Raw genomic sequence first — 15779 nt, forward strand, 5'->3', positions numbered from 1 at the left:
CTGGGGCAATGGCGAGCAACAGCATCAAGATGTAACTGCAGCATTTCTCCTTCGTGGTCTTAAAATGGGTTCATGTTAACTGGCACTTGGGGAAAGTGAAAAGGCTTCAAACGTAGGAAGAATCAATATTAGCAGCAGCAGCAGCTGGGATTTTAGAAAACGTACACCTTTCGATAATCGCTTTTGATGTCCAAAACACTTGGAAATGAAAAAGAAAGTCCCCTCAGCCTGAATCACTTAAAACGAGACAGAATTAAACAACAGAAAAAAACATCCCAAACGAGATTAGAGCTCAGATGACCTAACATCATTCTTTAGAACCTCCAAGTCCACAGACAAAACAAAGGCTGTGTAGAAGATATTTCTGTGGCATTGAAGGTTTGTTTTTTTAAAGACACCTTAAGACAGAGCAATCAATGTGTGAAAAGAAAAGCTGCCTACAAAAACAAAAAAGACATTTTCTGAGATAACTTTGATCCCTTACTCAAATTATTGGCTTAAACGTACTTGCTTTTAAAGGCTTTGTATCTTCCATAACTGCTCTCTATTGTCCTTGTTCAAGTATCATTTTCACCTTATTATTACTAATCTTTTCTTTGTAAGTAACCACACCTGGCTTTATACAAAAAAAAAAAAAAAAGGTGCAGTAAATATTTGTCCTTTGTGGCAATCCAATGCATAATTTAGTTAATCTAGGCTACCTTTCCGTGAGAGGAGACTGCTTCCTCTGTTGTGAAATGTGCTCACAGTAAAGGGAGTCCAGGCCAGACACCTGAACAGCAGCAGGAGGGCCACTTACCAAGCACATCGCTGCTTCGAACCAACCTCGACGAGACTGCCCGGCCACTCCTACAGCAGGTGTCACGCATGTTAACTCGGCCTCCCGATCACAACCGCACCTTTCTCTTACAAACGCGGCCTCTTAGTTAATTAAGATAACACAGTCAGGCTGAAGGGCCCATCTCAGCCCCTGTGCAAAGGCCTTGAAAAGCAGGCACTTTGCTTTGCGCTGTGAGAACTCTGACATGACTGTTCCCTTACCTGGATGAAATCAAGAAATGTCAGGGGCAGTAAGTCATCCATATGCCCAATGTCTTTGGAGAAACGATTCAAAATTCTTCCTGCAAGAACAGGATATGAGAAATTACTCATTTCCCCAGACAGGCCCTTTAAGAGAAACAATTCACGAACAAATCAAAACAATATTTTAAATGCATATGTATTTAATACATTATAGATTCATATGAAATAAGCCAATGTCAGTGGTAAAGAAAAAAACAGACGTTACCTAAAGAGATATTAAAATACCAATGGCAGTGAGCGGGCAGTTGAAACTTTTGGCCCTTATTTTTAAACGGTGGGGGCTGGGGGGGGAGAAGAAGAGGATCTTGTGGAAGTATCAGGAAGGGTTGGTGGATTTTAGAATGTTTCGTCCTTTTACATCCATCCTATTTACGACTTCAAGTGCGAGAGGCGGTAAACAATTTAAAATTCATAAATTACTCCTAATTGTTACACTAACTTTGATTTATCAGAATTAATTTTGCAGAGGGGCTTCCCTGGTGGCGCAGTGGTTGAGAGCCCGCCTGCCGATGCAGGGGACACTTGTTCGTGCCCCGGTCCGGGAGGGTCCCGCGTGCCGCGGAGCGGCTGGGCCCGTGAGCCACGGCCGCTGAGCCTGCGCGTCCGGAGCCTGTGCTCCGCGACGGGAGAGGCCACGACAGTGAGAGGCCCGCGTACCGCTAAGAAAAAAAAAAGAATTAATTTTGCTAAGTGATACTTTTAAAAAAAGGCAAACTAATTATAACCTCTCTGCAATTCTTTAATCCCCAGGAGGATGCATAGCACCTTACATTTTGGGAAATTTGGGATTATTCCAATTTCCAAGTCGTGCGTTTACCAGGGTAATAAGTTGTTGTTTTCAGAGGCGCACCAAGTGTGAAGAACACACGACACATTCTTAAGCCTCCAAGAAGACTAGAGGGATGGAAGCAGGAAAACAAATGTTACTTGATGACTAAAAGATCATTTCTTATTGCTTTTATTTCCCTTCTCAAAATTCACCAAAACAGTATACTCTGAAGGCTGCAGGATTGGAAGATGAGAACTAATTTGTAATAAATATCTGTGGTCTTTTTTTTTTTTGGCGGTATGCAGGCGTCTAACTGTTGTGGCCTCTCCCGTTGCGGAGCACAGGCTCCGGACGCGCAGGCTCAGCGGCCATGGCTCACGGGCCCAGCCGCTCCGCGGCATGTGGGATCGTCCCGGACCGGGGCACGAACCCGTGTCCCCTGCATCGGCAGGCGGACTCCCAACCACTGCGCCACCAGGGAAGCCCATATCCGGTCTTTTTAATGATTAAATTCAAAGGCGTCGAAGTAACAACACACGCAGGCACGCACACAGCCTACTCTGGTGTAGCAACTCCTGAGAAATGTGTTTATCGAGGCCCCTGAATTTCTTTTGTAATGAAGGCTGGCTCCAGGAAGCCCGCCGGTAGGTGAGATGTGGGACCTCAACCTGCTCTTTCTGACCTCTGTCAGAGGCTTCACACCACGCCACAGTTGGACACTGAAGGAGCAGGGGCTGGGCGCTGAGTTTCTGCTGCCGGGGTGAGCCAGCTCCGCTGTCCTCCACAGGGCGCCTGGCTCACCGGAAGCACAGCGTGCGCCCAAGCCAGGAGCCACAGACATTGGAGGCTTTCGCCCTTGGCCAGGCCAGGCCAGGCCGTTACAGGCTGGGCCTCAATTCTCCTGTCTCAGGCTTAGGAAATACAGACTCCAGGAAACTGTCTTTTAGTGACACGTTCAGAGGCCCAGGGACACATTTTCGGAGCCTCTAGGAACGCTTGCTTGCTTTAGAAGGTGATTCTCAGGAGTAAATGGGCTCATGCAGGTGAAAGAACCCAGTCACAATGCCCGGTGAGTTAACAGGTGCTCAACCACCAAGGTGAGATAATGACTGTTCCCTCCAGGTTCTGCAGCATCATGTCACCTGGGAGTCTACCAGACGCCGTAGGAGTGTCCACTTGTTAAAATGCACTTTCTGATTCAGGAGTGTTGGGGGGGAGCCAGAGAGTCTGCATTTCTTCCCAGCTGTCAGGTGACGCCCCCCCACCTTTCTGCTATTTCCCAGATCACACTTCGAGCGACAAGAAGATGGGAATCATTTAATCAATTCTGCTTTAGGAACATTAAAATGAGATGTGCAATTTGCCCACATATTCTTATGCATATTGTGGCCCATTTAGTTATTCTTTTACCTTCTCAAAGCAGCAGTGCCCAAATAAGGAAGATACGCGTCAAAAAATGTTAAAGACATGGTTAAAATTCTTGTGATTACTTCAATGGAAAAACACAACTTTTTAACGTAGGCAGAATTTGGAAACAAGTACAATTTGTCTTAGGAAGTGTTACAAAAGATATTGGCTACTCAGGGATGAACAGTAGGTGTCAACCACCCCTTTACCAAATGAAATCCTAATGATGAATTCGCTTCACACGCATGCCGTGACTCTTCACCCAAATGACACGTGGCCCCTGCTAGAGTATCTCCAGGGAGGTAGAGGGAAGGGGAGTTCACACGAACATGGGGAACCCAATGCATTTTCAGACTGTTCTGTTAGACAGGGCTTTTCTTACGTTAAACCAAATCTTGCCTTCCTGGAACATCCAAGCTGTGCTGCTTATTCTGCCCTTATGACCACACAAAGTGAACCTAATTTCTCTCGATATGACAGCGTTTCAAATACTTGAGTGAAGTGAATCATATCCTTTCCAGCAACTACTCCCTGGTGCCTCAATGATCCCTCATAAGGCATGGAGTCCTGTCTTGGCCGCTGCCTCTTGTCCAGACTCAGGTGGACAGTCTCCGTTAATGCCTTGTGCCCAGTATTAAAATCAATACCCCAGATACTGCTTGATTACCTTCGGGTACAGTGGTATCACCACCTCTCCCGTCTTGCATATCCAATCACACAGCCAACAATCACGATAAATTCTGGTGGCCAGGTCACATTTTAGATGTGGGTATAGAGAATATCCACGTTGCTCCCATCTGTACTACACAGAAAGATATTAGGGACCGACGAGCAGTATGTATGAACAACTCTAAGAGTGAACCTCTTCTGACCCAGAAATTCCATTTCCATGAACATATACCCAGGAGTGAATGAGTGCATCAGAGATATTCAATGCGGCAAATTTGGCAAGTGAGAAGTAGAAAACCACCTGAACAAGTCTGAAACAAGTCTACAATGTATTATGTGCAATTTTAATTTTTTTCTCTCCCCAAGGGAAGCCAACTCACTGACTAGCCGCCTCGTCATTCCGGTTTACCCCCTCAAGCAATACGAGGCCAGGAGAGAAGCCAGGAAAGTGGACCAGCCTCGCCATACCCAGCAAAGATCAGAGGCAAAGTGGCTCTGAGCACGAGCCCTGTGACAATGGCGCCAGCTCCCATGAGGACCCCAGTTCCCAGCTTCAGTTACAGGAAACTCAGCATCGTTCCAGCTCCAGGAGATGCCCATTTCCTTTCGATCAAGGTCTCCTCGTCTGAACTGACTTGTGGAGATTCTGCCCCTAGCAACCCAAAAGCCTGGACTAGAACCAGCGCCACATGTCCAACAAGAGACTTGCATTCTAAAATTAGTTGGGGGTGGGCTTCCCTGGTGGCGCAGTGGTTGAGAGTCCCCCTGCGTATGCAGGGGACACGGGTTCATGCCCCGATCCGGGAAGATCCCATATGCCGCGGAGCGGCTGGGCCCGTGAGCCATGGCCGCTGAGCCTGTGCGTCCGGAGCCTGTGCTCCGCAACGGGAGAGACCACAACAGTGCGAGGCCCACGTACTGCACAAAATAAATAAATAAAAAAAAATAAAATTAGTTGGGGGAATTGTACAGTTAGAATTACTAATTACCCTTTTAAGTAACAAAACTAACCTTTTTTACTTTGAGCGTTAATCGTTAAACTGTTTTTAAACGTGGCAATAGCCTTTGGGGCTGCTTAAGGCTACTGAAGCTGCACTCCAACCTCCACCCGACTACTTTTTAAAAATATATATATTTTTATAATACTGTGCTTTCAGCTGATATACTACGCTATTGCCCAGAGCTTGCCACCAACTTCCATTTTTCCTTTTAGAGCTGAGGACTGAGGAGACCCTACATCCAAGTAGAGGCGAAAAGAAGACTCCACACACTCTCGGCAAAGACATTAAGTGATTCTCATGTTTAAAGGCATAGATTTTCTGACACTTTGTTTGGTGAGGGACTGTTTCAGCGAGCTTCCAGATTCCACCTGGGGTCTGGGTACATTCTTAGAACATATCACAGTATAATCTATTTAGTGGTTTGACTACTTTTCATGTATATTAGTCTTGAGTTTACATCTAGATTATACACCCTTTGTAAACATACACCACATTTCTCACACAATCTATAACAAAATGCAAAGTGCTGGGTAAGGCAGAAGGTGGGGTTTACTATTAAAACACCACAAAGGCCCTGGCTTTCCAACCTTCTTTCTAAAAATAGGAACCCTTCTGTGCAGATACACTCTTACACAAAAACCTAAAACAAATCTATGAAATGAATTAGTTCAGAAGGGGCTCATCCTGAAGGGAGATATATAGTAAGACCTGGAACCCACTTAGTGACCATCTTATACATGTCAATCGGGGGCACAGCTGGAAAGATTAATTCTGATCACTACGGAGTCCACCAGCACTCCGGTCATGTTCGATTTATAAACACATGGGTGAACGTTCCAGGACCTTGAAGGCTCCTGTGCATCCAAGTGAAGTTTGATCACAAAGAGCCCAAGACTCACAAAACGATGCTTCTAAGCTATAATCTGTATGAAAATCTCCAAGGCACCTGGATTAAAATGTACTTTTTCTCAAGAGCTCTGTCTGGGTGAGGTCCGAGATTCCTGATTTCTAAGAACTCCCAGGGTAATGTTGATGCGAGCCGGTCAAAGGACCACACTTTGAGCAACAAGGAACAACCTGAACATTTCTGACGACGTTCTGTCTCAAGAACCTTTAATCTGGTTTCATCAACACGTATAATTATGTCCCCTTTATTTATTTATTTTGGCCGAGTGGCTCACCAGGGATTGAACCCGGGGCCCTGGGCAATGAAATCGCAGAGCCCTAACTACTGGATTGACAGGGAATTCTCACGGCCCCTTTAAATTCCATTCTTTGCTTCCAGAAGCTAATAACCACTTGTCTCCATCTTAGTCACAGAAACTGAATTATAATATAGACATTATTAAGGCAGGAGTTTTACCCGTTGCATTCACTGCTGTTACCCCAGTGCCTGGACCGATGCCTCACAGATAGAGGGTACTTGAGCATATTCTGTATCAATCTATAAAACGAGCCTTTCTATAAAGAAATGGTTTGTTTCCAAATCTCAATATCTATCGATCTTTCATGCACTCTTTTCTGCTGGGTGCTATTTTCCAAGCTGGGGAAATAAATACGAAGTGTCTGGTTCGCCACACTCACACCAGCAAAGGCCACATTAACAACGCCTGGGAAATAAAACTAGAATCTGGGTCATAAAACCAAGTCCAACCGTTTTTCTTCTCCTTTGTGCTTCATCAAGTTTCACGGGCTCACACACCGCCTCGGGCAGATCGCTGGCCCTGCACCCGGCCCTTCAGACCAGAGGCCCCGGCGCGCCACGGCCGTGCCGACGCCTCAGCTCGGCGGCCCGGCTGCAGAGAGGCCGGGCCCGGCACCGCGATCCAAGACGGCACAGAGCGAAGACGGAGCCACGGCAGCAGCGGGTGACACCAGGCAGTGCCACTGGCTCGCAGGCTCGGGCGGGGTCAGGCTGATGGGTTCTCACGGAGGAAACACAGCCTGAGCACTCAGAAGGAGGCCAGAGGATGGACGGATGGAGAGTGGAGTTTGTCCGGGTGGGAGGACAAATATTTGCCTACTTGGAGAGCTAAGACAGGGGAGAACCTGTGTGTGAACGGGCGTGGAGAAGAGTGTAGTGTTAAGGGGCCTCTGCTGAAAATTCCCTAGAGTCAGAAAGAGGTCTGGGGCTTCCCTGGTGGCGCAGTGGTTGAGAATCTGCCTGCCGATGCAGGGGACACAGGTTCGAGCCCTGGTCTGGGAAGATCCCACATGCCGCGGAGCAACTAGGCCCGTGAGCCACAACTACTGAGCCTGCGCGTCTGGAGCCTGTGCTCCGCAACAAGAGAGGCCACGATAGTGAGAGGCCTGCGCACCGTGATGAAGTTGCCGCAACTAGAGAAAGCCCTCACACAGAAATGAAGACCCAACACAGCCAGCAATCAATCAATCAATCAATCAATCAATCAATCAATAAAAAGAAAGAGGTCTGACTTGTCTTGTCAAAGCCGTGCTTCTGAGGAGGAAGTCCTGAGGAGGGCGCCTGGCGGAGTCAGCATGCATCTTACACATCCGACCCAGGCCAGAGAGCGTCTGAGAGCTCCCAGCCCACAGCCGAGGACCAGTTCTGTCTTGGCCTCCGGGCCCCACACACAAACCCTGCACAGATTCACCAGGCTGCCTGCGCTACACACCAGAGGTCTGGTGGGATTTTTTTTTCTTGTGGTCGCTCTGCTTGGTTTCCAGAACACCACCAACACCACGTGACCACCAAGGAAGTGCCACAGACTACGTTCATATCATCTCAAAACCAGGAGCGAGCTGTTGTCCCCATTTTACAGAAGAGGCAGCTTAAGCTTAGAGGCAGGAGGAAACTAATTCAATGACACTCGGCTGTAAAGTAGCCAGGCTGGGGACTTGCACCCAGGGTTACAGAGACGAAGAAAATGCACGTCCTCACCTCTGGGACACAGAGCTACTTTACTGGACACATCTGAAAACTCTATTAAAAATGTACTAATAAGGATGAGACACTAAAATCATAGGCAGGGCTGGTGGTGTTAAGCTGGTATGAACGGTGATCGTCAAACTGGCCTTGGCCAGCCCAGCCACTTCGGATTGGCTAATGCTGGATCCATTAGCATCCACTGGACGCTGAATGCTTTGAGGATTAGAAGAGTTCCAGGAATTCTCTCTTGGCTAACCATAATTAAAGCAAAACATTTAATATAACCCCATCTGAAAATTAAATTATACAAGTTATTGAAGATGGAATGAATCGATAGATTAACAAGTGAACAAGTGACTGAAAAAGAATGTATGAGGACAGAAGCAAAGTCCAGGGCTTCAGAGCCTCCCCATTCCAGGCCTTACCCTGTCCTGTGACACAGGGCAAGTCACACCACTCTCACTGCTAAGTTTGGAAAGGGACTGACCTTGAAGGAGTGGATACACCCCACAAATTGACACAGAAAACCATGCTGCTGCAGCCGCCATGATATCTTACATCGCCTAAGCATTGGCAGGGGGGGTGGAGGGGGGAGTGTCGGGAAGCTAGACCAGGCTAGTTCCTTTACCGCTGGATCTCGTTCATATGTCACGCAGGACTCTGGCTCACAGCTCATATAAGGTCAGGAATGGACAGCAACAGGCAGAAAAATCTCTAAGACAGCGGCTCTGAAACGCTGCGGGTTTGATGAAACCTACACAGCATGTCCGCTGGAAAATGCCCATGTGCACAGTCTGCATGATCTCAGGGGACACCTAAACCATGAACCACAGGAAGTGGGGTGGCCACGAGAGTCGTGGGCCAGGTGAGAACTGCCAACTCTGAGGGAACAGGACACCACCCATCACGGGGCCCCTCCTGCCACAGGAATGCACCACTCTGTCTCCAAGGTCTTTGTTTCCCGGCCCAGTGCACCCTGACCACCTTTTAAGGCAAAATGCACAGTCTCTATCTCATATCTCCCAAAGAATGGGGATCTGAGGGGGGGGCGGGGAGGGGGGGGGACATAGAGCAGTCTCACCTGGGGAATGTGTTCCCACAGAGACGCAGGCAAAACCACCTATTAATAAAGCTTTCATCTAAGCAGAGAAGTCCCACTTCCACAGAGGCACATTATCAGGAAGTTACCATTCAACACGCGAAATCCGCCTGTCCCATCTCCAATACACGTACAAGGACATGTAATGCTCAGACACGGCACAGCAAAACATTTGGTGTGAGAATGTGACGAAACTTTCAGACCGTCGTCACTCCCACTATACCCACCCAACGTGCAGTGACTGAAGGTGAGCTGGAGTGCGATCAACCAACACCCAAACGTGATCTCAGCTGATCTCCAGCGCATCGTGTGAATATCTGGGGACCACCTATAGACGTTACACAAATGTGGATGGGTCGTATTAAAGTGTATGCGCGTGGACCTTTGTTGGGGGGAAGAAACTGCAAAGTAAGAACACCATTACAAAGGAGGGGGTGAAGAAATTTAAACAAAATCACAGACAGAAAACAATCTTATGGTTACCAAAAGGACAGGGGGGTAAACTAGGACTAGGAGTTTGAGATCAACAGATACACGCTACTAAATACAAAACAGAGAAACAATAAGGACCTACTGGACAGCACAGGGAACTACGTTCAATAGCTTATAATAAACTATAATGGAAAAGAACCTCAAAAAAGATAGATACCTAGATAGATAGATAGATATGTATATACAAATAACTGAATCACTTTGCAGTACACCTAAAACTAATACAACACTGTAGGTCAACTATACTTCAATGATTTTTTTTTTAAAGAAAAAAAAAGGAGGGGAAAAAAATCATTGTCAACTACTGTACTCCTTCTTTCAAACATCAGATAAAAGTGATAAGTGGAAATATTGCTCTAAGAGTTATAACTGTATGATTTCTATTGTCAGTTATAAAAAGCTGAGGAGATACATTATCTCTTAGCCAGACGATGGAATCATGACCTATTCAAAAACCCCACAAATCCCTTCCAGTCCATCTTCTGCCCTCTCTACACCCCTCATCTAGTTTCTAAAACCAGTAGCCAGCTTTCCCTCCATCCTCACTCATCCTGTAGCAGATAACACGTCTAATGACCTTCTTTTTGAAATAGTCCTGTACACGCTGGTTTCTGGGATATAATGGTTTTTTTCTTTGAATACCTCTCGTCCTTCCTGCGACCTGGCTTGTTGCCAAAATGCAACTCCCCCCTGCTCCCCACCCCGTATTTGGAACTCTACCCCCACGGTGATCATCTCCTACCTCTTCTGCCGTCATCTGTTCTCTAAGGGCAGAGACCGGCCCCACTGTCCCTTCACCATCGGTGTGTCTAGCTGGTGGATCTCTCCCCCTGGACATCTCACGTGCGCGTACACGGTGACACATTATGAAATGAGGAAGCTGACCCATTTGTATAAAATGTTGAACACAGCCGAATGAATATCTTAAAAAGAATTTCAACATAACAAGAAAACCTTTCCAGACTGATGCTGAATTTTGATTCCTAAAACTTTTGCATATTAAAAGAAAAACTGAAATCCCAATTTGTACGGGGTTTTGATACTTTTTGAGACGGTCTCTGAGCTTTGAGCAACCACAGAGGTCGGCCTGTCAGCACTAAGGCAGGTACAGCAAGGACAGAGCTGACTTCCCCAGCGCCGGGGGGGGGGGGGGGGGTGTGTATTTTACATCATATAACTTAATCAGAACACAAACTGTTCTCAGATTCCGTGGGAGGTAATTAAACACCAATTCAATGCCAATTAATCACAATCAAATAAGAGTCTGTCAGAGAAGAACTCTATACACATGGAGGCTATTTAATGGTCAAATACTTGGCAGGATCTTAGTTAAACAATGATTCATTAAGCCTCCTCTACCACACAATGGCCAGGCTGAACTCCAAGTGAAAAAAATCAAAACTCTTTTGTTCCCCCATAAAAAGACATCAAATGGGGCTTCCCTGGTGGCGCAGTGGTTGAGAATCCGCCTGCCGATGCAGGAGACACGGGTTCGTGCCCTGGTCCGGGAAGATCCCACATGCCGCGGAGCAACTAAGCCCGTGAGCCATGGCCGCTGCGCCTGCGCGTCCGGAGCCTGTGCTCCGCAACGGGAGAGGCCACAACAGTGAGAGGCCCGCGTACCGCAAAAGGAAAAAAAAAAAAAAAAAAAGACATCAAATGCCTGTGCATGATATTCCTTCCTTCCCCACTTAGCAGGCAGCTCAATTTGCATGTTTCAGGATGTGCTGGGCTAGTCCTCCTGAGTTCTATTCTCAATACCATACCTAAGCAACTCCCTTCTTCCTAAAGGAAAAGTGAAGAGCTGCACAGCTGACCACATACTTAAAATATTTACTCACTCTGAGCAGGGAAAAGAATAAGAGACAGGGAACCTACCTTCCACCTGAAGGAAAGGCAAGCTATGGTCACTTCTCCCAAGGGCAGATAATGAGCCGCCATAAAAGCCCTCGGTCCACACAACTGTCCTCCAGCAAAAACGCACCTACCTAATCAATTTGCTTCCCTTAAATTACTCATCCCTTCAGAACACAACACCCCAAGAAAAGCCAGAGGGCTAACACAACACTGTATGTCAACTACACCCCCAATAAAAATTAATTTTAAAAAAAGAAAAGAAAACCCAGAGGGCCATTTTAAGTTCAGTTGATAATTCCCAGAGACTTGCCCCCAAGTTTCTTAGATGAACTACTACTTTCCTGCAAGTTCATTTCTTCCTAAGGGTGAAGTATCAAGGAAAACGACATTGGTCTCTATTTGCTGGGGTTTCCCCCACACACACACTAGCACTATAAGCACTTCCATAGTTTCACTAATGCTGCTATTTTTTTTTTTTTTTTTTGCGGTACGTGGGCCTCTCACTATTGTGGCCTCTCCCATCGCGGAGCACAGGCTCCGGACGCGCCGGCCCATTGGCCATGGCTCACGGGCCCAGCCACTCCGCGGCATGTGGGATCTTCCCGGACCGGGGCACGAACCCGCGTCCCCTGCATCGGCAGGCGGACTCCCAACCACTGCGCCACCAGGGAAGCCCCAATGCTGCTATTTTTAAAGTGCATGATTTCTACCCTTCATTGTGGACTCAGATATGAATTAGAAATCTTAGAGTTGGCTGAAAATGGGTTTTATGGTGGTGTAGTACAGGTGCTGCTGAAGAGTCTACTTGCCTCTTTAGAGAGGGATGTGTAGTCCAGCTTTATGAAATGCTGTATCGTTACTAGTTTTATCATGCACTTAAAAATAAAATTGTGAAAGTGAATGAATAAAATTAACTGTATTTCTCTTTATTTAATAACCAAATATGTACTAGGAAATATTTTTAGAAGGGGAAGTGTCTCGTGAAAAATTTTGAAGTTTGGTATATCTTACCGCCCCAACTGAATTTATTATAATTGATAAAAGATAAATACACGTGACATTGTTTTCCATAAGAAAGTTTAGAAACGTCATGTAAAACTTATTAGCACAATGTATTCTAACTCTGCTCATAAACTGGGCGATACAAAAAAAGGATGCACTTTTACTGGGTCTCATTGGACACAAAATATTAAATTCATATGCAAACCATAACAGTGAATGTAGGATACACTGTATATTTATAATTTCAAAAAGCATACAAAATCTGAGTCCAAAACTGCTAAGTCTCAACACAGTAACAAAAAAAACCAAATGAATAAATTTTAAAATTGACCTTAATTATAAATATTAAATCTGTTTTTGTGATCCCTGAGGCATAAACCCACATCTTGTTTTATGTTGCTCTAATAGGACACAAGGATAACAGCCCTGCATGTGTTTATTTCTCAGCTACACTATGACATATAATGATTCTGAAAAGGAAAGTCACACTGTGTCTGTACATAAAAATAGGAAAACAAATTCTCCTGCAAATATAAGCAGTTGTACAGCCTATCAAAGTGAAGCCAAAAAGTAGATTTATTCACATTAAGTGCTGACAGGAGCGAAACATTTCAGCAGTAAATAAAGTACACTGTAACCCAATCTTCAAATCAATAAAGTCATTAAAAATAGGCTCCATTCTTCAACGGAATGGTGAGTTGAGGGGAAAAAATAATATTCGGTCGCAATGGAGAATGTATCTCCAACACATCTGACAGTAACTGATCTGGACCCTGTCTTCTCCCCTGTGCCTAGAAAAAAAGTCTTTGGGTTTCTTATCTTTCTTCATCTGTATTTAGCCATGTAAACTGCCAGGCGGCACTGTCAGCTTCCCTACAGGCGTCCTATAAATACAAATAAGAAAATATGTAATTTTTCTTCTTATTATTCTAGGCCCCAAACTGACAAAATATTAGCACTTTTGTAGACTCTTGCAAAGGGGCACATTAGCACTGGGCAGAAATGTGCTGAGATTATAATATCCATTTATCTAAACTGCCAGCATATAACAAAATTCGGGTGGGGTGCTTGCCACCTCAATTAATTTACTACTTGAAAGAGACTTCTTAAGTCAAGCCTGTTAAAAGGGAAACAGGAAAGGAGTTAGGAAACTGTAAATAAATCTAAACACGGTTTGCATTTGAACTAATTTTCAAGTGTAGAATTTTAAAAAGGCAACAAGAGGAGACCAGCAACAGAGAAACCTGCACTCAGAGCACAGGACCCGCACGGGCATCCTGTTTTCAGGGAACTGTTGCCCAGCTGTTTGGGGGACGCAGCCCGTGCTGCCATAGAGGACTGGCATCCAAAGCCACCTCCTACGATTTACTCAAGAAAATAAAGGATTCGACCACCTCGCACGTGTTACAATAGCTACCATCAAAAACAAATCAAAAAACAGCAAGTGCTGGCGACGATGTGGAACCCTTGGAACTCTGTTCACTCTAAGTGAGAATCTAAAATGGTGCGGCTGCTATGGAAGAAGTATGGCAGTTCCTCAAAAAAAAAAAGAAACACAGAATTGCCACATGATCCAGTAATTCCACTTCTGGGGATGTGCCCGAGAGAACTGAAAGCAGGGTCTTGAAGAGATGCTTGTACACCTGTGTTCAGAGCAGCACTGTCCACCATCGCCGAAAGGTAGAAGCAACCCTAAGTGCCAATTGACAGGTGAATGGAAAAACAAAATGTGATGTATATACACACAGCAGAGCATGATTCATCCTCAAGAATGGAAATTCTGACACATGCCCAGCACGGGTGAACCTGGAGGACAACCTGCTAAGTGAAATCAGCCAGACACAGAAGGTCAAGAAGGTCACAGAAGGAACAGTCAAATTCACAGACAGAAAGGGGAACGGTGGTTGGCAGGACGTGAGTACAGGGAGTTGGCTGCGGGTTCAGAGTGTCGGTTGGGGAAGACGAAGAAGCTCTGGAGATGGATGGTGCTGGAAGCTGCACAATGGACAATGACTATGTACTTGATGTCACTGAGTGTAAGTAAAAATGAATACAATGGTACATTTTATGTTGTATGTATTTTACCATAACTTTTTTAAAATAAAAAGAGAAGACAAGATTCAAGCTGATCCTTCTCTCAGAATCCATTCCATCCGTCTCGCCCATCTGCTCCCGCTGACCTTATTAGAAGTGTCAGCTCTACGTGTACACTTACGCCCGACGTGCCAGGGCCAAGGAGGAGGTGCCCGTTGGGGCAGCCAGCTCTGTCACCATCCCGGTGAGGAAGACAGAGGCTTGGGCACTTACGGATATCAAGAGGTCCCAGGTCCCCCCCAGCACACCAACAGAGGAGAGCTGTCTCTCAGTAGGTTAAGGAGAACAGAGTGAAGATGAAGAAATTCTGCCAGGGTGGAAATGAGCAAAGGGCCGGGCTGCCTGCTGCTGGCACAGAAGAGGGCCAGAGAGACACAAATGCACCCACCACACAGTGAAGAAAAGGAGACAGAACAGAATGTGTAAACATTTTAGTCTTCAAAACATGGCTACAGTGCTGTAGCAATTTACCCTTTTCAAAAATATTTCACCCAGTCCATAAACGTTCTTGATGCACTCCCCCACCCCGTTGATAAACTCGCCAAGACCTTGAAAAGCCTTTCAAGATGCAAAAGATATGTAAGTCAACTATACTTCCATAAAAATTTTTTTTTAAAGATGCAGAAGATGAGCATAAATGGAATCCAGCCCCACTGGATGACGCGGCTGGATCAACACAACCAGGACTCACTTAAAGCCTCCCGGTCTATATAATTTCAAGGCAAGGACAACCCCATCAGAACCCCATAGACAGTACCTAGGCTGGCCATCAACACCCAGAAGCAGGATTAGGAGCCTTTTAGAAGTGCCAACAGCCTTTGCCCTCTGTGAAGTGACATATAACTTAAAAACAGAAAGCAAAGGGAGAAAACACCAAAATAAATCTAAATTGGATCTAAACAGAAGATGACAGCCGAGTATATACGTTCTTTGTACTTCCGGGGCATGTGTCTCCCGGAATAAAAAACAAAGAGAGATATATCATTAGATCAAGTGAGGTGAGTATGGGCCAAGCATTGAGTCCAAAGAAGAAAAACACCACGGGTACACCAGAAAAGAGTTATCTAGGAACATGGATTAAGGGAAGGGTGATCCTGAAAAGCACTTAAAGGATGGAAAGGAGCCTTGAAGCTCGGTGGGCAGGAATAAAAGACCCACCAAACCAACGCCTGGGGGAGGGTGCGGGGAGGGGTGAAGGTGGCAACACCAAATGCTGAAGGCAACGCCACACAGGGGTTACTCCGACGGCCCTGGGGCCTCACTTTCAGAACACGTGTAACACGGACTTCCCTGGCGACGCAGTGGCTGAGAATCCGCCTGCCAGGGTTTGAGCCCTGGTCCGCGAAGATCCCACATGCCGCGGAGCAGCTAAGCCCGAGCGCCACAACTACTGAGCCTGTGCTCTAGAGCCCGCGA

The 15779-nt window shown here is 46.0% G+C and overlaps 1 protein-coding gene across 4 annotated transcripts in view; it reads right to left on the bottom strand.

Moving 5' to 3' along the window:
• ABCC4 (ATP binding cassette subfamily C member 4 (PEL blood group)) overlaps positions 1-15779 on the bottom strand; it is a 225211-nt gene that overhangs the window by 82447 nt on the left and 126985 nt on the right. For all 4 annotated transcript variants that reach the window (XM_067016881.1, XM_059042306.2, XM_067016882.1 and 1 more), the window contains one exon: positions 1042-1121. In XM_067016881.1, coding sequence (XP_066872982.1) covers positions 1042-1121 — 80 coding nt within the window. The remainder of the gene's footprint in view (positions 1-1041; positions 1122-15779) is intronic.

The sequence above is a fragment of the Kogia breviceps genome, chromosome 16, assembly GCF_026419965.1.
Source record: "Kogia breviceps isolate mKogBre1 chromosome 16, mKogBre1 haplotype 1, whole genome shotgun sequence".
In the NCBI taxonomy this organism is placed as follows: Eukaryota; Metazoa; Chordata; class Mammalia; order Artiodactyla; family Physeteridae; genus Kogia; species Kogia breviceps.